The following is a 25,845-nucleotide window of genomic DNA, read 5'->3' as shown; positions in this document are numbered from 1 at the left end:
AATCAGGTGTGAGTGGGACCCCTGTTTTATTTAAAGAACAGGGATCTATCAAAGTCTGATCTTCACAACACATGTTTGTGGAAGTGTATCATGGCACAAACAAAGGAGATTTCTGAGGACCTCAGAAAAAGCATTGTTGATGCTCATCAGGCTGGAAAAGGTTACAAAACCATCTCTAAAGAGTTTGGACTCCACCAATCCACAGTCAGACAGATTGTGTACAAATGGAGGAAATTCAAGACCATTTTTACCCTCCCCAGGAGTGGTTGACCAACAAAGATCACTCCAAGAGCAAGGCGTGTAATAGTTGGCGAGGTCACAAAGGACCCCAGGGTAACTTCTGAGCAACTGAAGGCCTCTCTCAAATTGGCTAATGTTAATGTTCATGAGTCCACCATCAGGAGAACACTGAACAACAATGGTGTGCATGGCAGGGTTGCAAGGAGAAAGCCACTGCTCTCCAAAAAGAACATTGCTGCTTGTCTGAAGCTTACTAAAGATTACGTGGATGAGCCAGAAGGCTATTGGAAAAATGTTTTTGTCATGCTCTGCCCCAGACTTCCACTCCGGGGATTTATTATCTCCCAGTTCAGCGCTAATCCGGATCCGGGACGGGACTTTCATCTTGCTGGCATTCACATCCTGGTTTGCTCTGCTGTGTATGAAAAGGCCGTTCTCAGAAGGGGACTATGCCAGAACATCTCGTTGGTTTCTTCACATTGTCTCTGTGCCCTTACTGCTTCTTGGATTTTTGCTTTCTGTTTTGCCTGTTCCTTGTCACAGTTTTTGCACTATGTTTTTTTGTCTTTTCTCATGTTTGTTGTGCTATGTTTTTGTCTGAAGTTTTTTGCTATTTTTTATGCTAGCGTTTTTTGTCCTTGCCTGCCTCGTTTTTTGTCCCTAGTTTTTTTCTGGATTATTTTTGGTTTATTTTTACTCCTATTCAATCTTTTTTATTATTGGATTTACTGGTCTGTATTCTGCTCTTGGTTCCTACTCACCACATCTCACCTCCCATAACAGTTTTGTGGACAGATGAGACCAAAATAGAACTTTTTGGTTTAAATGAAAAGTGTTATGCTTGGAGAAAGGAAAACACTGCATTCCAGCATAAGAACCTTATCCCATCTGTGAAACATGGTGGTGGTAGTATCATGGTTTGGGCCTGTTTTGCTGCATCTGGGCCAGGACGGCTTGCCATCATTGATGGAACAATGAATTCTGAATTATACCAGTGAATCCTAAAGGAAAATGTCAGGACATCTGTCCATGAACTGAATTTCAAGAGAAGGTGGCTCATGCAGCAAGACAATGACCCTAAGCACACAAGTCGTTCTACCAAAGAATGGTTAAAGAAGAATAACGTTAACGTTTTGGAATGGCCAAGTCAAAGTCCTGACCTTAATCCAATCAAAATGTTGTGGAAGGACCTGAAGCGAGCAGTTCATGTGAGGAAACCCACCAACATCCCAGAGTTGAAGCTGTTCTGTATGGAGGAATGGGCTAAAATTCCTCCAAGCCGGTGTGCAGGACTGATCAACAGTTACCGGAAACGTTTAGTTGCAGTTATTGCTGCACAAGGGGGTCACACCAGATACTGAAAGCAAAGGTTCACATACTTTTGCCACTCACAGATATGTAATATTGGATCATTTTCCTCAATAAATAAATGACCAAGTATAATATTTTTGTCTCGTTTGTTTAACTGGGTTCTCTTTATCTACTTTTAGGACTTGTGTGAAAATCTGATGTGTTAGGTCATATTTATGCAGAAATATAGAAAATTCTAAAGAGTTCACAAACTTTCAAGCACCACTGTACATCACGGATCTGAGTGACACATTTAAATAACATACCACTTTCTCTTTCTCTTTCAAAATTCTCTTAAAATCTTCCGTATTTAACAAAGCAAACCTGGCGGCCATGTTTGTTTACAAATTGTCCCAGTCGCTTGCTAGCGTGGAAGTTTTATGTCTCCTACATGTGACATCATGTTGTCTTGACAACCATGCAATATCGTAAACCATATTCAACACTCATTCTCCACTGGGTAGAGTGACGTAATACACGTAGGATAAGTGATATGCTAACAATACTGCATGCTATCGAACCAAATGAATGAAACCTGCTAGAAGGGAATAGAACACATGCTTTTATTCCATCGAAAAAGTGTCCTCAGGGGTGATAGCGTTCCGGCGCTGCGCCGGATTTCCGGCGTACCGTGGCTGGGGAAAAAAAAAAAAAAAATCTAGTTCGCCCATTGTCCTGTGTCATTCTGAGATGCGCAGATAGACAGTAAAGGGAATTCGCAGGCCAGAGAGCAGCTTTAACGCCCAACGACTCCTAGCCGATAAGCCAATCAGAAGTAGGGTAGGGGCGGGCCTTGTGTCTTTGCCAAATAGAGTGATACAAGCATAGACAGTGGATACAAGTCAAGTTATCGGTCCGCGTGCGAATGTGTTTTGAGTTCCCATGCTGTGCTAATTTGTTTCCCATGCTAGCAAACGCAAACCGTAAGTAATGGCTATGTTTATGAAGCCAGGGGAAGATATTAAAGATATCGATAAAGGCATAAAGAATAAATGGCGCTGGGCTTGGATTGAGGATGTGGGTATTGACGGAAAGCCCTATGGAAGCTGGTGTCAAAAGCTCCGGCAACCAGGAGCATGCTACTGCACTGTGTGTGCAAGGAAACCGATGTATGGAAGTAGTGGAAAAAAAGTGCTGCCTGAGGACCAAAAACAATGTTCAACAAAAAAGAAGAAGTAAAGGGTGGGAGAATTTTTTGGTTTACAGTATATTTATTTATTGTGGTTTTTCAGTTCAATGCTGCATATTTTGCACCATGTTCTTATTTTGGACAAAAATATGTTCAGAAAAGAAGCAGTAAAGGGTGGGTGAAATGTTTTTGTTAATCCCATACTGTCTTTTACAGTATATTTATTTATTATGGTTTTCAGTTCAATGCTGCATATTTTGCATATTTTGCACCATTTGCCTATTTTGGACAAAAATATGTTCAGAAAAGAAGCAGTAAAGGGTGGGTGAAATGTTTTTTGTAAGTCCTATACTTTCTTTTACAGTGTATTTATTTATTATGGTTCTCAGTTCAATGCTGCATATTTTGTACCATTTGCATATTTTGGACAAAAAACTATGTTCAGAAAAGAAGCAGTAAAGGGTGGGTGAAATGTTTTTGTTCATCCCATACTGTGTTGTACATCATATTTATTATTGTGACTTTTCAGTTCAGTGGTGCATATTTTGCAATTAAATTTGTTAAAGAAAAATGAACATCTGTCCTTTTCATGTCCTTTAGTTAATGGCTACCAATCAATTCCTAGTGTATAATTCCCTTTGATGTAGTATTATAGCCACTTACTGACCTATCTTGGTATTGCTGTAGAATCTGTATAGCATTTACCTCCAGAGATTGTGCTAAGATGGACTAATGTCAATCTAAACGCTGAACACATTGAAACGAAAATGGTACATGTTTTCTTGAATAGTACTGGGGTCATAATGCATACCATATGAAAATATCTAAAAAGAGCCACTTGGCAATAATGATGGATAAGGATTATACACAGGCTGTTTATATACCTGGGCCAACAAGTTAAGTGTTTAAAGTGTGTCGCGCATATAGGACCCCCACCCCTATTCACCTCTGGGGCAAGGAAAAAAGTTCAGGCTCAGGAATTTTTTCCACTATCAACCCTGTGTCCTGTATGGATAATAATTCCTGATGTTTCACTCTGATGACGTCACTCCCAGTGTTTTCCCACTGACTGAACGTGCGTTGTCAAAATGGCGAACTGGTTCAAAATGAAAATTTTTTTTGATCAACTTGCGTATATTCTTTTGTGGATGTGTCCATGTAATATAAAGAACATTACCCGGTGGTGTGAAGATATGAAGTTTATCTTCTTGTATTGAAAAATATATCACTCATTCACCACTCGAAGATAAACTTCATATCTTCACGCAACCGTGTAATATCCTCTATATACGATAAAATATGAAACAATACAATATGATAAAGACACAGTATAGTAGGATACGATGTGATGCAATACTATTTCATTTAAAGTAGATTATTTAAAGTATTTGAGTTATGGGTAAAATCGATTAACAATTATATAACGATTCATTTCAGTCATTGCCTTTTAAACTGACATCATTCCAAAATCATTTGATTGTTAAAACCCTAATTATTGCCAGTTGGGAAGTCGTTATGACTACTATAAATTATATATAATAAATAATATACAAATATACAGTCATTATTTCCATACAACAAAACTGGATGCTTTAGTGTTGTAAATTAAATAGGCTCTCTTTTTTATTTAATGAATTCTTTTCCACGAGAAAATCTTGACTAATCTTAAATCATGAAATAGAGTGGATGCTGTACACATCAGTGTGTCAAACTTTGTTTTTCTTAAGTAACAGGATCGTCTTATTTGTCGTAACATTGCTTAACTAAACAGAAAAATGATTTCATGGGTGGTGAAGGAAAAACAATAACGCTGCACCTTTGTGTAATGTCAAAGAAAAAAAAGTACTGTATTATATTTCTATTTTTGTGTTTTTACAAAACATGCTCTATGTAATATTTAACCCTTTGACTGGTGGATAGTTCGCACAGGAAGTACAGTCCAACTCGATCACAGAGAGGTGCAAGATCATAATTAACGCAAATAATCCTCAGTTTAATTTTATAGAGTATGCATAGATGAAGTATAGATTAGTATATCATCTATAAGCAAGCTTTTCAAAGTCGCTTGCTCTTTAGCCTCAAGTTTCTTACCATGTACACAACAGTGGCCAGCTCATGCAAAACAGACTGGGCCCCTAACTCAGCTTCGCTGATCAGACCTGTAATGGAAGGCATCAAATGACTCGAAAGCAGATTACAGGGATTTGATTGAGGCGAAAAGAAAGACAATGCTTTCAGACCTGCCAGGAATCCTCCAATCTCACAAGTCCACCACTCCACACACTGCATTAGCATGCTAGGTAAGGCCAAGCGAAAGAAAGGACCCCACTCCTGCAGGCAGTCACAAGACCAGCCTGGTAGAACGACAGTGTGCGAGGAAGAAAGTTTAAAAGAGAGGCAGGACTTGAGAAGGAAGCAAGATCAACTGCTCACTTACATATCCCCTGCTCCCGCTTATATCAGAATGCAAGCAATCAAAGGAATAGGACACTTATTATGAATGTTGACTTCAACAATTAATGAACCCTGAAACAAGTAAATGAAGAGCAGTGTCTCTCCCCAGGGATTTCAAATAGCATCCTGGTAAACTGTCATTTTGAAATCGCATTTTGCTTCTTGAAATAGCATCAAAATCCACGGTACATGTTTCATAAATACATTCAGTTGGTAAACAGGAAGTTGATGTGGGACAGACCTGAAAACGGTAGACATGGTATAGAACCCCAAGCTGAAGCTTGGTTCCAAATATCAAGCAGTTGTGATTTGTAGTTGCTGAGAAAAATGTTACGAAAATTTTGTAAATCCACGCTATATGTTTCGTAAAAACATTCAGCTGGTAAACAGGAAGTTGATGTGCGACAGACCTGAAAATGGTATACACGGTATAGAACCCCAAGCTGAAGTTTGGTACCAAGAACCAAGTGACTATGGTTTGTAATTGCTTAGAAAAAGTGTGTTTCAGACGTACAGAGATACGGATGGACAGAGGTAAAAAAAAAAAAACAGTATCTTTCGGAGCGGGGGTATAATGAGCTTTAGGTTACTGTCAGACACTGGAATTGTTTCATTCATTACTTCAAAGCAACATACAAGTCATAGAAATATTGCCTAACCAGGTGAGGCTTAAATAATGCCATTATATCTTAGTCATGATAAGTCTTGCACAAGCCAAATGAACTCTTCTCTATATTGTGTTAAAAAGTTACAAAATGGATCAACCTGAGGTAAATCTTAAAACTGGACATGTCTAACTGTCTGCCAGAAGAGCGTATCATTACGGATTTGCAGTGTCTTGAAAAAATATTCATACCCCTTGAACTTTTTCACATTTTTCCACCTTACAACCACGAACTTAAAAGTTTTTTATTGAGATTTTATGTGATAGACCAACACAGAGTAGCACATAATTGTGAAGTGAGACGAAAATGATAAATGGTCTTCAAAATTTTAAACAAATAAAAATCTGAAAAATGTGGTGTGCATTAGTATTCAGCCCCCTGTACTCTGATACCTCTAAATACAATCCAGTGCAATCAATTGCCTTCAGAAGTCATCTAATTAGTTAATAGAGTCCTACTGTGTGTAATTTACTCTCAGCATAAATACACTTGTTCTGTGAAGGCCTCAGTGGTTTGTTAGAGAACACTGAAGAACAAACAGCATCATGAAGACCACAGAACTCACCAGACAGGTCAGGGATAAAGTTCTGGAGAAGTTTAAAGCAGGGTTAGGTTATAAAAAAATATCCCAAGCTCTGAACATCTCAAAAAGCACTGTTCAATCCATCATTCAAAAATGGAAAAAGTATGGCACAACTGCAAACCTACCAAGACATGGCCGTCCACCTAAACTGACAGAGCGAGCAAGGAGAGCACTGGTCAGAGAAGCAGCCAAGAGGCCCATGATCACTCTGGAGGAGCTGCAGAAATCCACAGCTCAGGTGGGAGAATCTGTGCACAGGACAACTATAAGTCGTACACTCCACAAATCTGGCCTTTTTGGAAGAGTGGCAAGAAGGAAGCCATTGTTGAAAGACAGGCATAAGAAGCCATGTAGGGGACACAGCAAACATGTGGAAGAAGGTGCTTTGGTCAGATGAGACCAAAGTTGAACTTTTTGGCCTAAATGCAAAGCGCTATGTGTGGCGGAAAACTAACACTGCTCATCACCCTGCACACACCATCCCCACTGTGAAACATGGTGGTGGCAGCATCATGCTATGGGGATGTTTTTCTTCAGCAGGGACAGGGAAGCTGGTCAGAGTTGATGGGAAGGTGGATGGAGCTAAATACAGGGCAATCCTGGAAGAAAACCTGTTGGAGGCTGCAAAAGACTTGAGACTGGGAAGGAGATTCACCTTCCAGCAAGACAATGACCCTAAACATACAGCCAGAGCTACAATGGAATGGTTTAGATCAAAGAATATTTATGTGTTAGAATGACCCAGTCAAAGTCCAGACTAAAATCCCATTGAGCATCTGTGGCAAGACTTGAAAATTGCTGTTCACAGACGCTTTCCATCCAATCTGGCTGAGCTTGAGCTATTTTGCAAAGAAGAATGGGCAAAAATTTCAGTGTCTAGATGTGCAAAGCTGGTAGAGACATACCACAAAAGACTTGCAGCTGTAATTGCAGCAAAAGGTGGCTCTACAAAGTATTGACGCAGGGGGGCTGAATACTAATGCACATCACATTTTTCAGATTTTTATTTGTTTAAAATTTTGAAGACCATTTATCATTTTCATTTCACTTCACAATTATGTGCTACTCTGTGTTGGTCTATCACATAAAATCTCAATAAAAAACTTTTAAGTTCGTGGTTGTAAGGTGGAAAAATGTGAAAAAGTTCAAGGGGTGTGAATACTTTTGCAAGGCACTGTATATAAAGTATTGCAGCATGGTGTTAGAGAGTGATCTTAAGCAAAACATGATCAAACTACTAAACCTAGTAAAGTGGTTGAAGCCAGTCTAACACACTGGTGCAAGGTCTTTAAAGATGGCCTCCACATTGTGATTTATAATTTGCAGCTATGTCCAAGAAGAGAAGGGCGTACGATTTTCCTGACTCACCGTCCCACGTGGCCTTGTGCAGACCTTTCCAACAAATGTAGACATAAAGAAACACGGCCAAGGAGTACTGAGAAATGCAGTTTGCCATCGCAGAACCACTGTACACAAAGTGATGATAACATCACAGAAAGTATAATATCAAAAATTATTATAAATATACTTTGTACTGTTTTATATATATATATATATATATATATATATATATATATATATATATATATATATATATATATTTGTTACTTCCATAACAAAATAAATATAGCATATGTTTCAAATATGCCATCTACAATAGAATACCATAGTTATTAGGATGCATTATGACTTTTTTTAATAAAACCAAACATGGAAATAAGATCAGGAAAATGACTTACGCTACGCCCAGATGAAGCAAATGAAGAAAGATGTAGTTTATTAAAGCGTTCAGGATGTTCCCAGCAGCCCCTGTGATCACCTGAGGCCATATTATACCCTAAAAGAGAACGTCTTTATTATTATCATCCCAAGAACAAAGAGTATTTAACAGTTATTCCACAAAATCGAGTCGTACATGAGCTGAGAGCCGACGAGGCACGTTGCACCGAGTCATTTATCAACTCATGTATGACGAGATTAAGTGGAATAGCTTTTTTATTCTAGTCACATTCACTGGATTTTGAGAAATGGACCATTTTTATCTTTATTTTTTGCAAATTCGATAAACAAAAACTTTATATAAAACGTCCGACAAAATAACTTCTACTTTGAACGTAAACAAGCCAATGAAACGACAGGAGCAATTTGTGAAAAATGCGATAATTCTTCTTGAATTTTTATTTTTTTAAAAAGATATGTTATTACCATTAAATACTTTAATTTCATATTTTGTTGCCTTTTTTTTGTATTTTGGGGGGTTTGTTTTCAAGTACAGTTTTTATTTCGTCCTCGGTTGGTTCAGCAACACGCTCTGCCATTTTGTTTTTCTCTACTCACGGTATATAAGCTGATAGCCTCCTAATAGTACAGTAGCCAGTCAGAGCGCAGGATTGCTCATATCCAGGGAATGTGGATAGAATATCATCTGATATATTTTCTCCAATCTCAAATCTTGTGACTTTTTATTGCATATTCTGTCCAGCTTGGTCATTGAAATCCATTGCACATACTCTTTTAAATATGTTCATTTCTTCTTTAACTGTATATTTTAGATTTCATCATATTGTTATTCTATTTATATTTCTACTTTTGTCTCTTTACTTTTTTTTATCTTAACTGTTCATGCACCAAACACCACAGCAAATTTCTTGTATGTGAGAACATACTTGGGCGGGGGGACGGGACAGGGGGGACTGATTCTGATATAAAAATGAAGTCCTCTCTGAGCCCACTTTAATAGGAACACCTGCCCTCTTGCTCATTCCTGCAATTATCCAATCAGATATGGAAATTTTATTCCTAGCTTTAATTAAGAGTGTGGTCTTACAATTTGAGAGCATCATTTATTCATTTCATGTTCTGATTTTGCAATGTTACCGCCTCCCCCAGTTCTCTCTCAAACAGCCCTTGCTCCTTGCTCGCATGCAAATTTGCTTTGCTGTGTTCTTGTTCAACAAAAGCTGCTTGTGTGTAATTTTGCTCTGTTCACACTTGCACTGCTTTGGTCACTCCTTACGTTCTATTAGTTGGTGAATTTTGATAGGGTCGTATCGCCAAAATCAGAGAAAGAGAGGCCAGAAGTCTCTGAGTAGAAGATTTGCGAGGGCACAGAAGCAGTCCGAGTGAGAGCAGGGGCTATTTGAGAGAGAGAGAGAGAGAGAGAGAGAGAATGGTGGTGGGGGAGATCTCTATGACTTGCCATGGTTGTTGGTGTCAAACGGGCTGGTTTAATAATTTAAAAAAACAGCTGATCACCTGATTTTCATGCACAGTCTCTACAGTTTATGCAGAATCGTGTGGTTGCAGTTTCTGAAATACTTTAAACCGGGCCATCTGGCACAGCACCCATGTCACGGACAAAGTCAATGAGATCACATTTTTTCCCCCATTCTGATATGTGATGTAAACATTGACTGAAACTCTTGCCCTGTTGTCTGCATGATTTTACACATTATGCTCCTGCTACATGATTGGCTGACTGGATAACTGTATGAACGTACAGGGGTTCCTAATAAAGTGGCCAGTCAATGCATAAAATTAAAACCACTGATAGGTGAAGAAGTGAACAGCATTGATTATCTCATTACAGTGGCACCTGTCACGGGGTGGGATATATTAGGCAGCAAGAAAGAGAAAAGTCAGTTCTTGAAGTTGATGTGTTGGAAGCAGGAAAAATGGGCAAGCGCAAGGAGCGACTTTGACAAAGGTCAAATTGTGATGGTGAGATGACTGGGTCTGAGCATCTCCAAAATGGCACATCTTGTGGAGTGTTCCCGGTATGCAGTGGTTAGTACTGAACAAAAGTGGTCCAAGGATCCAAAGGACAACCGGTGAACCGGCGACAGGGTCATGGTGTCAAAGGCTCGTTGACTCACATGAGGCACGAAGGCTAGAACATATGAAACAATCCTACAGAAGAGCTAAAACAAAAAGGTGTCAAGATTAACTTTTTCAGCAGTTTGTGCTACAGTCGCTCTTCTGTTCTTCTGGATTGGACCACATGTTCTAGCTTTCGTGCCCCATGCAAATCAATGAGCCTTCGACACCCATGACCCTATCGCCGGTTCACTGGTTGTCCTTTGGATCCTTGGACCACTTTTGTTCGGTACTAACCACTGCATACCATAAACACCCCACAAGATGTGCCATTTTGGAGATGCTCAGACCTAGTCATCTCACTATCACAGTTTGGCCCTTGTCAAAGTCATTCCTTATGCTTACCCATTTTTCCTGTTTCCAACACATCAACTTTAAGAACTGACTGTTCTCTTTCTTACTGTCTAATATATCCCACCCCATGACAGGTGCCATTGTAATGAGATAATCAATGTTATTCACTTCTTCACCTGTCAGTGGTTTTAATTTTATGGCTGATTGGTGTGAACCAAAATCTTAATAGAATTTTTTTTTTTTACCTGATTCTGCAAATATTTTGATTGCAACTGGTACATAAAAGCAGCCTGAATGAAAGAAGGAAAAAAATCAGGAACATAACATTTAAGAACATTAAAAAAAAAAACAAAGCTCAACCTCATGGGAAAAACACGGAAGTGCACAGATGGGAAAAACTCACAGGCAGAGCAGGCATGTATATCTTTACATACAGCTGTGAGAGACTGCAGAGAAAAAGAAAGTGGTGTATCATCGCATTTGAAAACTACACATCATGTCTTTTAAGTGAAGTTACAGAATCTTAGAGTTTCACTGATTGTTCATATGAACATCAGGTCAAACAGACTGGACATACCTGGCTACTCTGGGGCTTTGTCGAACAGCCAGCAGGATGGACTCGGTGTTGATCAGGATGGCCCAGCAGGGGAAGCAGGCCAGCAGAAGGATGAGGATGCCCCTCTGCAGGATCACTCCAACACGCTTCAGGTTATTGCTCCCAAACGTCTGCAGAGAAAGGTGACAAAGTTAAATTATCATCCCCAAGATTTTCAGTTAATCAGGATGTTCAGTTCTTGAACTTTTTAATAGCGACATGTTACGGGTAAGATGACCAATGTCTACACTGTCAGAAAAAGGGGTACAGTAGGAGTTCATTTCTGTCCCCCAAGGTACAGTCTGCAATAATGTATTCCCTAGGGCTCATTACTGGACCTCAAGGTAACTGTGTACCTTTTTAGGGCCAAAAAGGTACTTATGTTCCCAAGTAGTATATGAAGAGTCTGGTTCTAAAACACTATATATCCAATTCCATTGTTTCAAGAAAAATCACTTTTTCTGGTTACAGGAAGTGATACAAGGAAAACCACTTTATCCTGTTTTAAAATGTATTAACTAACTCCTTAATGATAATAAACTTCAAAAATTAAATCCAGAACTAATTAACAGCTTTTAACTGAACCAAGTAATTATTTTTTTGTCAAGTCGCTACATATCCACGCCATCGCATTTTCCCCCAAAATGCTACATATCCCTTTCTATTTAAAGTGCATTTAACCATGTTCTTTCATGACAGATTATTTTATTTTATAGATTATTTTTTATATTATTTTATCAAAATTATTCATAATTCAGCGTGAAACTGTCCAATAAATGCGAGAAGTGATGAAGTAATTTCCTATTTCATGGGCACAGCCATCTTCGAAGACTTCACGCCAATGGTGGCCTTGTATTGGCCAAATGGATATGTCTGGTTTTGAGAAAAATTGGTGATGGCGCTTGTTGCGTTTTGGAATGAAAGGCTGTAATGCAGTGTGTAAATCAATGGCAGATATCGCATTTTGGTGAAAACTGAATATGGTACGAGTAAGATATGATAATTGCTGATGGTTTGGTGGCGGGAATTTCAGTTTTTCAAATTTGGCGTTTATCGCGTTTTGGAACCAAACTCTTCATATAAAGAGTACATATAAGTACCTTAGAGGGAACTGTCCCAGTGACAAGCCGCTGTACCGCTAAAGATACAATAACATACTTTATTTTCTGAGAGTGTGTACCCATTCGTGTTGACACCTATGTATAACATGACGAAGCAAGACAGCAACTGAGCTCAGGATCAAACCAGGGACCCTGGCGCTATGAGATGGAAGTGTTACCTGCTACACCAGCATGCCACACTTTCTTATTTTACCCTGAGCAAAATTCACCAACTTGGCAACCCTGTTTACTGTGCGTATACACTACTGTACATCATGACCACTGTGACGACAATTTCTTCACATCTGTCCATGACATTTAACATATTATCCCAGACTTTAGTAACACTGGCTGTTGACCAAATGTTATACAAGCCAAGAACAAAAAAAATGGATGACAGATTAACTACATGCTTTTGTATGAAAGAGCAAGTGAATGCTGTGCAGCTTTTATTATTAAACCATATTAGTAATCAAATTGTTGTGGCATAGCGGGTCACACTGCTGCCTTACAGCTCCAGGGTCCTTAGTTTGATCCTGAAATCAGGATCCTTTTGTACAGTATATTCTCTGTGTCCTCGTGTTCTCTGGTTTCCTTCCACTGTCCAAAAAATGTCAGTAGGTAGCCAGTAGGCTATGAGGAATTGCCCCATGGGTGAAAATGTGCGCATTGTACCCTGCACAATAGATAGGCGTTCTATCCAGAGAGTATTCCTGTCTCACACCCAGTGTTCCTGGGATAGGCCCCGGATTCACCGATCAGGAAAAGCATTTACTGAAAGTGAGAAATCTGAGCAAGTATAAATTCATATCAGCTGCATCAGTGGCGAACTGTTACTATTAAACCTGGGACTTGAGCTCAGCCAAAACTTAGCCAGACATCAAAAAAGCAACAGGGCAAAAGATTTTCCAAGGGATTAGTGGCAGGCTGCCAGGTCGCTCCATTGTGTGTAGCCGTCAATGTTGGTTTTAAAAGTAACTAAGTAAATTACTCAGGGAAATGAATACTTAAATCTGAGTGAAAAATACTGTAGTGAGCATGCAGCATGGAAGAAGAGTCTGGAGACAGAAATCTTAGTTTCTCAGTCATTAGTCTGTGCTACTTGCTCTTGATAGATAGCACTGGCTTGACTGCTTTATTAGCATTTGCTAACACTACTGATGAATGCTACACTGGCTGGAAGGTGACTTCACTGCTGCACTGACTCACGATTAAGCTCAGATTGGCCTTTGAGAAGGCCGAGGGTGATAAATTTTTGGTCCCGCCCACTATAAATCAAAATCTGATTGGTTAAATCATCTGTCACTTCCTACATAAACATATACTGCCATGGCCTTCTGTCCCAGCAATGAAGTCCTAACCAATGAGTGAGCAGCTCTAAACTCTTCTTAGCCTAGATACAACAAACAAAAAAAAATCTCACTAGAAAACTCAATTTTAATGTTTTCAGGACAGTAAATGCTCTTTCATTTCTGAAGCACATTTGATAGAAAACAAGGCCAAATTAGAATTAGAAGAGAATAATTACAATGAAATTATGAAAGAAATTAAATATAACATTTGAAACGCTGATATGTTTGGGCTTTCTCTGAAGACCTAGAAGGCCCTGACGGTTCCTCTCCAAGCTGCATTCAATCCCATCATATATTTACTTGCCTTATGTTTCATGCAGAGAGTCAATAGCTTTGCATGATGAACTACAGCTTTGGAAAAACTGAATGTTAATTTCAGACGCCACCAGATGTGTGTACATCTGGCTCTGAGCAGCTTGATAATTAAACTTGGTTGGTTATTATGTTATTCCAGACACCTGAAAGAGTTGTGGGCTCGTTTATGATTTATAGTTGTCTAAGCTGTGAGTTTTACTTATATTCTCTCTCTCTCTCTCTCTCTCTCTCTCTCATTGTGCGCATGCGTGAGTGAGTGGGTGGAGCTGCGGAGCATGTGTGAGTGAATGGTTTGGGTGCTTCGCACCCTTTCTCTCTATTTTCTAACTTTTTCTTGGTATTTTTTCTTTTCTTATGGTTGTTTTTTTGTAGATTGTGGCTAGTATAGTGTAGAGTTTGTTTTTTGAGTTTAGTTTTTCCTCCCAAGCTTGAGCGTCTGCTCCCCTGTGTCGGAAGCATGATGGCTTCAGGCGTGGAGAAGTTTGAAACTTTAACGCGGCAACACGGAATTAGGATCATTTCCTCTGATAGTGTAGAGGATTGCAGTTTGGCAATTGGGAAAATCATTGGGCATGAAAATATAGTGTCTGCCGCACGTATGAATAAAGCAGTTGTTGTGTTCCTTGCAAAGACTGAATTTGTAAACATTTTGGTTGAAAGAGGCATTGGAGTAAATGGTGAATTTATTCCTGTAACTCCGTTGGCAACACCTTCGAAGAAGGTTATTATTTCCAATGTTCCGCCTTTTATAAAAGACGAAGTGTTGCTTGAATCATTATCTAGGCATGGCAAAGTTGTTTCATCAGTAAAAAAGACTGGAATAGCTAGCAAATCGCCACTTTTAAAACATGTCGTGTCCTTTCGGCGCTTTGTTTTTATGATTGTTGAGGGGAACCGTGACTTGGATTTGGCCATCAATATCAAGGTGGATGGTGTCAATTATGGTGTATATGCAACTACCCATATTATGAGATGTTTTGGCTGTGGGGAAACTGGACATGTGGTACGTTCTTGTCCTAAAAAGCGACCAGAAAGTAACAATGATGCTGGACAGGCGTCTCAGAGTGACTTGCAAACCGAAGGAGGTGGTGAGGGGGCAGAAAATCCACCCTTGCCACAAGTGCAAACTGAAGCTGAAACAGCTGATGTCGCACCCACTGATCCGGTAGTTTCAGCTGAATCAGTGAGTGAGCAAGTCAACATTGATGCAGAAATGAGTGAGGTTAATTCGCAAGAGAGTGAAGTTCTTACCCCAGTTGTGGCAGAAGATGGGTCGCTCACCTTTAACGATGAGGAGTTTAAAGTTCCCAATAAAAGGAAGGGGAAGGCGCGTCCCCGACATCAGGCAAAGAAGAATAGTTTAATTGAACTACATTCCAGTACTACTGATGTTGAAAGTGAGGGCGAGGTGTCTGACTGTAGTGTGCACTGCACCTTACGCCAAAGTGGTTATCCAAGTCGTTCCTATGATTTAAATGAAATCAAAATGTTTCTTGCGAAGACGAAGTTTATACGACATGTCCAAATCGATGAGTTTTTCCCTGACGTTGAGCAATTTATGCAGAAAGTGAAAACCTACATGGCAGATGGAGTTTTTGAAAACACTGAGGTCTATCGTTTAAAGAAAATTCTAACTAAGCTTAGAGCTTTGTTAGATCTCAATGATTAAAAACAGTCAAAAATTGCCTCAGCTAACTTACATAATGTTTAAGTTTTTCTTATTTTTCCAATTCATGAGTGAGTTGCATATTGCCTCACTAAATTTAAATGGTGCAAGGGACCGTGCTAAAAGAGCACGTTTTTTTGAATTGTTCAAACAAAAGAAGATTGATGTTGGTTTTGCACAAGAAACCCACACTGATATAGGGAACAGTCTAGACTGGGAAAGAGAGTTTGAAGGTTTTCCCATTTTAAGTCACAATAACTCCACTAGTGGAGGTGTTGCTATTCTTTTTTCAAAAAATTTTATGCCTACCACTTATCAGGTTGAGGAAGTAGTCTGTGGAAGACTTCTAAAAGTAAAAGCTCAGGTAGAGAAAAAATGTTTTGTTTTTATGTGTTTATGCTCCAACCAGGGCCATAGATAGAATGATTTTTTTGCAGACTCTAGAAGGCACCCTTAGAAATTGCGATTCTAATGATATTTTAGTGTTGGGTGGGGATTTTAATTGCACTGCAAGTGGCCTGGACAGAAATCATGTTGAACCTCATATGCCATCTCAAAAAAGACTTGCAGAGCTAATAAGCTCGCATGATTTAGTTGACATATGGCATAATTTCCATCATATGCAAAAACAGTATACATGGGTACATACTTATGGCAACAGAATATCTTTGGGAAGATTAGACAGATTTTATGGTTTTAAACATCAACTGAGCTTTTATAGAGGTTGTTTTATTTTTCCAGTTGGGTTTTCAGATCATTGTATGGTTCCTAGCAAATTATTTATTAATAACATTAAGCCTAAGAGTGCGTACTGGCATTTTAATTCTAGCCTTTTAAATGATGCCCATTTTAGAGAGGTTTTTACATTTTTTTGGAATGATTTTAGTCCTCTGAAGTCTTCTTTTCAATCTGTTCAGCAGTGGTGGGATATGGCCAAAACCAAAATAAAACAACTATGTCAACAGTATACTTCCAATGTGACCAGAGACATAGCTCAAAATATTAAACTCTTGGAAAAGGATATAATGAAGCTCCAAGATTTAGTAGGCCAGTCAAGCGACCAGGATATTATAACAAAGTTGAATTTGAAAAAAAAATAATAATGGCGGACTTACTAGATATCCCTGCTCAAGGTGCTTTGGTCAGATCACGGTTTCAAAATGCTGAACAGATGGATGCCTCGTCTAAGTTCTTTTTCAGTCTAGAGCGGAAGAATGGCCAAAAAAGGCTGCTGCATTCCTTAAAATCAGAGGACGGAGCACTCTTGACTGATAAAAGAGAAATTCGAAAGAGAGCGGTCAATTTTTATAAAGAACTTTTTAGGAGTGAACTACCCAGTGAGCAGGTTTTTAATCATGACTTTCTTGAGAATTTCCCAAAAGTGTCTAGTGAAGCCAATGTGAACCTCTGTAAGGCTTTGACCTTAGAGGAACTGCAGGAGGCTCTCCAAAGCATGGAGAGTGGCAAGACACCAGGCATACTGCCCTGTCACACTACGACGTTCTCACCAGCGTTCGAGTAATGTGTTGCGAAACACAGAGGAACGTCGAGAATGTTAGAAAAAAGTTACAAGAAAGTTAGACGAGCGTCGGCAAACGTTGGGGAACGTCGAGGGACGTCGGCGAACGCTGAGGGTGAAAAATAGTTTTGGGTGTGCACAAAAATTCAGGACGTTCTATCAAAACGCTACTTACACGTTAGAGGAACGTTACACGAAAGTTTGCAGGCGTTACTCGAACGTTACTCGAAAGTCAGGACGTTTCCTGGACGCTAGGCGGACGCCGGCCCATCAGGGTTGAGTGTCCAGCGCGTGCCTAGCGCTTGGGTAACGCTTGCGTAACGCCTGTGTAACATCCATCGAACATCTGTCCAGCATGTCGCCAACGTTTTTCAGCGTTCGTCAGCGTTCGCCGAGCGTTCTTAACGCTCATGTAACGCTCTTTCAACGTCTTTCTAACGTCTGTCAGTGTTCTGAATTATTCCAGCGTCTGTGTAACGTCCATGTAGTGTCCTTGTAACGCGCCTGTAACCTACCGGTAGCGTTCAGGAGCATTTGGCAGGCACTTGCCATATATTAAAGGGGCTTGCAGAGGCCACCGACAGTCCTGTTGGAACTTTCACAGAGTGAAGACTTCAGAATAATGACAGACCAAGAGAAACACCAGTATGCTGTTGCTGCTCTCATGCATCACAACAACCTCCTGCAGTTGGCATTGCACCAGGTTAAGATGTCCAAGGCAGAGTCAAAGAAGAAAAGGAAGAGGAGAGGGAGAAAGAGCTGGGTGAGACCCTGGATAGGAAGGCGACCACAGTTTGGTGTTTATGACAAGCTGATGGCTGAACTCAGAGCTGAAGACCAAGCCTCCTTCCACAACTTCCTGCGCATGCCAGCAGTGATGTTTGATGAGCTGAGACAGAGAGTTGGTCCCAGGATCACCAAGAAGGACACTCGCTTTAGACCGGCCCTCGACCCTGGTATGAAGCTGGCCCTGACTTTGCGACACCTTGCCTCTGGTGACAGCTATGCTTCGCAGAAGTTTGGCTGGAGAGTACCTCACAACACACAGTCACTGGTGGTCAGAGCACTAGATGTCACTGTCCTGGGAGCACTAGATGGCAAGCATGTGGCCATTAGGTGTCCTGCAGAGAGTGGTTCCTTGTACTACAACTACAAGGGGTTCTATTCCATCGTGTTGCTGGCCCTTGTGGATTCTGACTGCAAGTTCCTGTGGGCAGATCTTGGAGGCCTGGGATCAGCATCCGATGCCCAGATCTACAACTCCAGTGAGCTGAAACATGGAGCTGAAGAAGACCTGCTTGGGTTTCCACAGCCTATACCTCTCCCACAAGACACTACAGATGTTCCATACTTCTTCATTGGAGATGACGCCTTTGCCCTGAGAGCTTACATGATGAAGCCCTACAGTCTCCATGGTCTATCACAGGAGGAGCGCATTTTCAACTACAGACTGTCGAGAGCCAGGAGGGTCGTGGAGAACGCCTTTGCCAACAGGTTCCAGGTGATTCTTGGCACTATGCAGCACAAGCCAGAGACTGTGAAGCTGATAGTGAAGACCTGCTTGGTCCTTCACAACTTGATGAGGGTCAGATATCCAACGCTGCAGCACCAACAGCTGGACCAGCCAGAAGGTCCAGAAGAAGACTTTGTGCCTGGTGCCTGGAGAGATGGCTTCAATATGGAAGACACACAGGTTGTTGCAGGCCCCAACACTGCGACCAAGGAAGCCAAGAAGCAGAGGAACCTCATCAAGCACTGGGTCAACTCCTCAGCTGGGGCACTGGACTGGCAGGACAGGATGGTGTAGACCTGGACCCTAGTGTTGCAATGCAGAATGGACTTAATATAGACTATACTTTTTGGTAGACACAACTTTTAGAAACTGAAATATTGTATGTGTAACTTACTTACAATGACTTATTTGTAGATAACAGTAATAATAAAAGTAATTGTGTGTGTCATTTCGAAGTAATTATTTTTACTGATCACCCTACTTTTTCCCCTCCTTGAACTGCCACCTTATTGTGGTGGAGGGGTTTGTGTGCTTGAATGATCCTAGGAGCTATGTTGTCGGGGGCATTATGCCCCTGTCAGGGTTTCCCAAGGCAGACAGGTCCTAGGTGACAGGCCAGACTAAGAGCAGTTCACCAAAACCCCTATGGAGAAAAATCCGAGGACCGTGACGTCGCCCGGGATGACGCAGCCGGGGCCCCACCCTGGAGCCAGGCCCGGGGTTGGGGCTCGTATGCGAGCGCTTGGTGGCCGGGCCTTTGCCCATGGGGCCCGGCCGGGCTCAGCCCGAAGAGCTGACGTGGGCCCGACCTCCTGTGGGTTCACCACCCACAGAGGTAGCAGTAGGGGACTGGTGCAATGTGGATTGGGTGGCAGTCGAAGGCAGGGGCCTCGACGACCTGATCCCCGGACACAGCGGCTGGCTGTTGGGACATGGAATGTCACTTCGCTGGGGGGGAAAGAGCCTGAGCTTGTGCGGGAGGTTGAGAGGTACCGGCTAGAGATAGTCGGGCTCACCTCCACGCACAGCTTGGGCTCTGGAACCCAGCTCCTCGAGAGGGGCTGGACTCTCCACTTCTCTGGAGTCGCCCGTGGTGAGCGGCGGCGGGCTGGTGTGGGCTTGCTTATAGCTCCCCAGCTCAGCCGCCATGTGTTGGAGTTTACCCCAGTGAACGAGAGGGTCGCCTCGCTGCGCCTTCGGATTGGGGAGAGGGCTCTTGCTGTTGTTTGTGCCTATGGCCCAAATAGCAGTATAGAGTATCCGGCCTTCTTGGAGTCCCTGGGAGAGGTACTGAGGAGTGCTCAGACTGGGGACTCCATTGTGTTACTGGGGGACTTCAATGCTCACGTGGGAGATGACAGTGACACCTGGAGGGGCGTGGTTGGGAGGAACGGCCTCCCCGATCTGAACCCGAGTGGTGTTTTGTTATTGGACTTCTGTGCTAGTCACGGTTTGTCCATAACGAACACCATGTTCGAGCATAGGGGTGTCCATAAGTGCACGTGGCACCAGGACACCTTAGGTCGGAGGTCAATGATAGACTTTGTAGTCGTTTCATCTGATCTCCGGCCCTATGTCTTGGACACTCGGGTGAAGAGAGGGGCTGAGCTGTCAACTGATCACCACCTGGTGGTGAGTTGGATCCGCTGGCGGAGGAGGAAGCTGGACAGACCTGGCAGGCCCAAACGTATGGTGAGGGTCTGCTGGGAACGTCTGGCCGAGCACTCTGTCGGGGAGGTCTTTAACTCCCACCTCCGGGAGAGCTTTTCCCAGCTTCCGAGGGAGGCGGGGGACATTGAGTCTGAGTGGACCATGTTCTCTACCTCCATTGTGGACGCAGCTGTTCAGAGCTGTGGCCGCAAGGTCTCCGGTGCCTGTCGTGGCGGCAATCCCCGAACCCGGTGGTGGACACCGGAAGTAAGGGATGCCGTCAAGCTGAAGAAGGAGTCCTATCGGGCCATGTTAACCTCCAGGACTCCCGAGGCAGCTGACGGGTATCGGCAGGCCAGGCGTGCTGCAGCTCGGGCAGTTGCGGAGGCAAAAACTCGGAACTGGGAGGAGTTCGGGGAGGCCATGGAGAAGGACTATCGGTCGGCCTCGAAGAAATTCTGGCAAACCGTCCGGCGCCTCAGGAGGGGGAAGCAGTACTCTGCCAACACTGTTTACAGTGCGGGTGGGGAGCTGTTGACCTCGACTGGGGACATTGTCGGGCGGTGGAAGGAATACTTTGAGGATCTCCTCAATCCCACCGTCATGTCTTCCACTGAGGAGACTGAGGCTGATGACTCAGAGGTGGACTCGTCCATTACCCAAGCCGAAGTCACTGAGGTGGTTTGCAAGCTCCTCGGTGGCAAGGCACCGGGGGTGGATGAGATCCGCCCTGAGTATCTCAAGTCTCTGGATGTTGTGGGGCTGTCTTGGTTGACACGCCTCTGCAACATCGCGTGGCAGTCAGGGACAGTGCCTCTGGAGTGGCAGACTGGGGTGGTGGTCCCTCTTTTTAAGAAAGGGGACCGGAGAGTGTGCCCCAATTATAGGGGAATCACACTTCTCAGCCTCCCAGGGAAGGTTTACTCCAGGGTACTGGAGAGGAGAATTCGACCAAAAGTCGAACCTTGGATCCAGGAGGAACAATGCGGTTTTCGTCCTGGTCGCGGAACACTGGACCAGCTCTATACCCTTCATAGGGTGCTCGAGGGTTCATGGGAGTTTGCCCAACCAGTCCACATGTGCTTTGTGGATCTGGAGAAGGCATTCGACCGTGTCCCCCGTAGTATTCTGTGGGGGGTGCTTCGGGAGTATGGGGTTCGGGGCTCTTTGCTAAGGGCTGTCCGGTCCCTGTACGAACGGAGCAGGAGTCTGGTTCGCATTGCCGGCAGTAAGTCAGACCTGTTCCCAGTGCATGTTGGACTCCGGCAGGGCTGCCCTTTGTCACCGGTTCTGTTCATAATTTTTATGGACAGAATTTCTAGGCGCAGCCAGGGGCCAGAAGGAATCCTGTTTGGGAACCACAGGATTTCATCTCTGCTTTTTGCGGATGATGTTGTCCTGTTGGCTTCTTCAAACCAGGACCTTCAGCATGCACTGGGGCGGTTTGCAGTCGAGTGTGAAGCGGCTGGGATGAGAATCAGCACCTCCAAGTCCGAGGCCATGGTTCTCGACCGGAAAAGGGTGGCTTGCCCTCTCCAGGTTGGTGGAGAAGTTCTGCCTCAAGTGGAGGAGTTTAAGTATCTCGGGATCTTGTTCACGAGTGAGGGAAGGATGGAGCGTGAGATCGACAGGCGGATCGGTGCAGCCTCCGCAGTGATGCGGTCGCTTTACCGGTCCGTTGTGGTGAAGAAGGAGCTGAGCCAAAAGGCGAAGCTCTCAATTTACCGGTCGATCTACGTTCCGACTCTCACCTATGGTCATGAGCTTTGGGTAATGACCGAAAGGACAAGATCGCGGATACAAGCGGCCGAAATGAGTTTCCTTCGCAGGGTGGCTGGGCGCTCCCTTAGAGATAGGGTGAGAAGCACAGTCACTCGGGAGGAGCTCGGAGTAGAGCCGCTGCTGCTCCACATCGAGAGGAATCAGCTGAGGTGGCTCGGGCATCTTTTTCGGATGCCTCCTGGACGCCTCCCTGGGGAGGTGTTCCAGGCATGTCCCCCCGGGAGGAGGCCCCGGGGAAGACCCAGGACACGCTGGAGGGACTATGTCTCTCGGCTGGCCTGGGAACGCCTCGGTGTTCTTCCCGAGGAGCTGGCCGAGGTGTCTGGGGAAAGGGAAGTTTGGGCTTCCCTGCTTAGACTGCTGCCTCCGCGACCCGGTCCCGGATAAAGCGGAAGAAGACGAGACGAGACCCTACTTTTTTAGCCAATCTGTTCTAGGCACAATCTCTTTTTCAATTATTTATTTTACTGAGTTCCCGGTCGACCCCTTTTCACGTAACCAAACGTATAAAACAGTATTAATAAATGTCATAGTTTTATTTGTTTTGTTTTTTTTCATTTTTTTATCTTTATTTTTTTATTTTGTTTTTTTTATTTTATTTTTTATTTTATTTTTTATTTTGTATTTTGTATTTTTATTTTTTTTCATTATTTTTTTGGGGGGGTACAATATTAAAAACAAGAAATGGATCGTTTCATGCAAGTAGCAAGCAAAGTTCAAAATATGTACAACATTTATTTACAGATTCCTAACAAAAAGTTCTAAGAGTCAGTCTCTGGGTCCACTGGTGGCTGTGGAGTGTTCAGCGTGTCATTCAGAGAGGTAGCCATGGACGGGGTGGCAACTGGAACTGGACTGTCCAGGGTGCTGAACAAGTCGCTGACACTGGCTGCTGTAGACACTCCGGTGGGGAACACGGTAACGTCCATGGTGGCACAAGTGACAACCAGGGCTGGAGAGCTGCTGCCTTGGTTGCTCTGGTCCATGGCGTGTCTTGCAGAGCTGATGGCCGTAGAGACGGAGGCATGGGTGGTGGCTGGTGCTGTCAGCATGTGGAAGATGGGAGAGTTCCTACTCTGTTGCTGGAAGAACCTTTGCGGCTGGTAGTAGGAGTGTGGCTGCTGGAAGGACGAGTGAGGCTGCTGGAAGGATGAGTGAGGCTGCTGCTGGTGGTATCTGGCCATCCACTCCCTGTTCTGTGACTGCCAAGGAGTGCCAGTGGGCGGGTTTGTCATGCCACTGGCTAGGGTCCGGCTGAAACATGTCGCTCTGGGCTTGCCTGGTGGTTGTGATGCCAGGAGGGGGGGGCGGACCGACATCTAGCTGAGAAGGTAGGCAGGTCCTCCTCTTCCTCTTTAGTGTCTTCATCCATCAGCTGCGTGAGGATCATGTTGATGCTGGCCCTGGCCTTCTTGAACTTCCGGCTCGACATTGTGAGAAGGCTGTCCCTCACGTAGTTGGCAAAGGTCGACTCAGGGGTCACTGCTGGAGGCTGGAACAAACCCTTAAGTATAGCCTCTGACTCCTTGACCTTCTCCTGCAGGGTACCCAACACGTCATCCTCGGTGGTGGTATCCTCATCCTGTCCAGATCTTCTGGGCCTCTTGGAACTGCTGCTGCTGGAGGCTGCTGTGGCAGGTGTGGCAGGTCTGGAAGGTATGGCAGTAGACTCCGTGATAGAAGGTCCAGATACTGGTAAATCCTCCTCCTGGACAGTTGCTGCAGCTGAGGCTCTGCTGGATAGGATGGGCTTGGCTGGCTCCGGTCTGTGTCGCACTACCTCCTGCAGGAATCTGAAGTTGCTGAGCACCCACTCATCCCTCTCTGTTCTTCTTGGGGCACCGTCACCGCTCTTGTGCTTCATGAGTCTGGCATTCTTATCCCGCAGTGACCGGAACCAGCCCTTCAAGTGCTTCACTGTCTTATGCATCTTCTCTGCCTGGGCCTCCCACAACTTCTCCTTGTTGGTAATCTTGTGGTAAGCCTGGAGCTTAGAGTCCCACAATGTCCTGTTCTCTTGTAACCACTCGACCATGATGGCCTCATCAGATTCAGAGAGGCTGTAGTTTATCCTGTCGCTCTTCTTCCTCTTGCCTCTGTCCTGTGAGGAGGCTGCTGACAAGCTTCTGGAGGAGGAGGAGCTAGACACTGGAGACCCTGGAGAGGCTGGAGATGGTGACTGGGACCTGGAGGGGGTGATTGTTGCCCTCTTGTTCTTCGGCTGCTTCTGCTGCTGGCTGCCTGCTGGCTGGCTGTCAGCCTCGCTTTCAACAGGAGGGGGATGGACCTCTGCAGTGATGGAAACAATCTCCTGGCTGGGAGATGATGCTGCTCATTGGCCCCTGCTGTTGCCCCGACCTCTGCTGCTGGCCCTCTTGCTCTTGGGAGGCATACTTCTGCGATGTTGACTGCGCGGTGGTTGAAATGGAAGTGATGCACTCTGGCCAAAAGCCCCCCTTTTATACTGTGTGTCCAGCCGCAGGTTGGCGAAACGTAACAGGAACGTTACACAAACGCTCCACGCGTTACTCGAACGCTACAGGAATGCTAGGCAGACGCTGTGGAAACGTCGAGAACGTCAGCTAGACGCTGGACAAACATCGAGAACGTTACCTGGACGCAAGGCAGACGCTACCCAAACGCTATGAGAACGCTATCAAAGCGCTGTGGATGCTATGAGAACGCTAGGTTTTGCTGCTATTTTCGACCACAAACGTTGCCTGACGCTGAGGGAACGTTGGCTGAGCGTTACCCAAGCGTTACAAGAACGTTACAACATCGTTGACCTAGAAACTTAATTTGAAGAACGTCGACGTTCCCCGGCGTTTCTCAAATTTTTAAAAACGCAACCAAACGTCGAACAAAACGCTATAGTGTGACAGGGCCCATAGATGGGTTGCCCATTGAATTCTACAAGTGTTTCTGGCCAGTCATTGGTGCAGATTTGCTGCTTGTATTGAATGATAGCTTGACTAGGGGAAAGTTGCCTCTAAGCTGTCGACGGGCAGTGATTACCCTGTTGCCAAAGAAAGGGGATCTCAGCGATATAAGATCATGGAGACCTGTCTCAGTCCTCTGTGCAGAGTATCGTCTGCTATCTAAATTGTTGGCCGGTAGACTGTCTAAGGTTTTGGGGGAGGTAATTCATCCTGACCAAACCTACTGTGTGCTAGGGAGGGTGATACATGACAATATTGCTTTTATAAGAGATATTTTAGAAATTGGGAATAACCAAAAGTTGGATTTTGGCCTTATATTAGTTGACCAAGAAAAGGCCTTTGATTGCATTGAGCATGATTATTTAATTTGTGTTTTAGAAGCCTTTGGTTTTAGCCCTGGTTTTATTCACAAAATTAGAGCTTTGTACAGTGACATTGAAAGTATACTGAAAATAAATGGTGACTTGTGCGTTCCTTTTAAAGTAGGTAGGGGTATTGGACAAGGTTGTCCCTTGTCAGGTATGCTTTACTCCTTGGCCATTGAACCGCTTCTGATTAAATTAAGGAGTAGTATCAATGGGCTTAAGTTTCCTAATTATGACTACAGTTTTAAGTTATCTGCTTATGCAGATGATGTGGCCATACTTATAAGTAGCCAGGGGGAAGTTGATACCATGTTGCAAATTTTTAATAATTTTCAAGTATGTTCCTCTGCTAAGGTCAACTGGGGAAAAAGTGTAGCTCTGCAAATTGGCAAGTGGCCTAATGGTGCACCATTTCTTCCTGGCGGGTTATTATGGACAAAAGATGGTTTTAAGTACCT

At 43.6% G+C, this 25,845-nt stretch overlaps 1 protein-coding gene across 1 annotated transcript in view; it reads right to left on the bottom strand.

Annotated features, from left to right (window-relative positions):
* The window catches only part of LOC132894817 (multidrug and toxin extrusion protein 1-like), a 50,953-nt gene that overhangs the window by 17,786 nt on the left and 7,322 nt on the right, over positions 1 to 25,845 (bottom strand). Inside the window, exons 6-12 of the mRNA XM_060934930.1 lie at positions 11,169 to 11,317; positions 10,995 to 11,037; positions 10,837 to 10,881; positions 8,161 to 8,258; positions 7,790 to 7,887; positions 4,960 to 5,073; positions 4,811 to 4,878 (exon numbers count right to left, since the gene is read on the bottom strand). Of these exons, the coding sequence (XP_060790913.1) occupies positions 4,811 to 4,878; positions 4,960 to 5,073; positions 7,790 to 7,887; positions 8,161 to 8,258; positions 10,837 to 10,881; positions 10,995 to 11,037; positions 11,169 to 11,317 (615 nt within the window). The remainder of the gene's footprint in view (positions 1 to 4,810; positions 4,879 to 4,959; positions 5,074 to 7,789; positions 7,888 to 8,160; positions 8,259 to 10,836; positions 10,882 to 10,994; positions 11,038 to 11,168; positions 11,318 to 25,845) is intronic.

Source organism: Neoarius graeffei, chromosome 12 (assembly GCF_027579695.1).
Source record: "Neoarius graeffei isolate fNeoGra1 chromosome 12, fNeoGra1.pri, whole genome shotgun sequence".
Taxonomy (NCBI): domain Eukaryota; kingdom Metazoa; phylum Chordata; class Actinopteri; order Siluriformes; family Ariidae; genus Neoarius; species Neoarius graeffei.
This window is presented reverse-complemented; position numbering and strand designations above follow the sequence as displayed.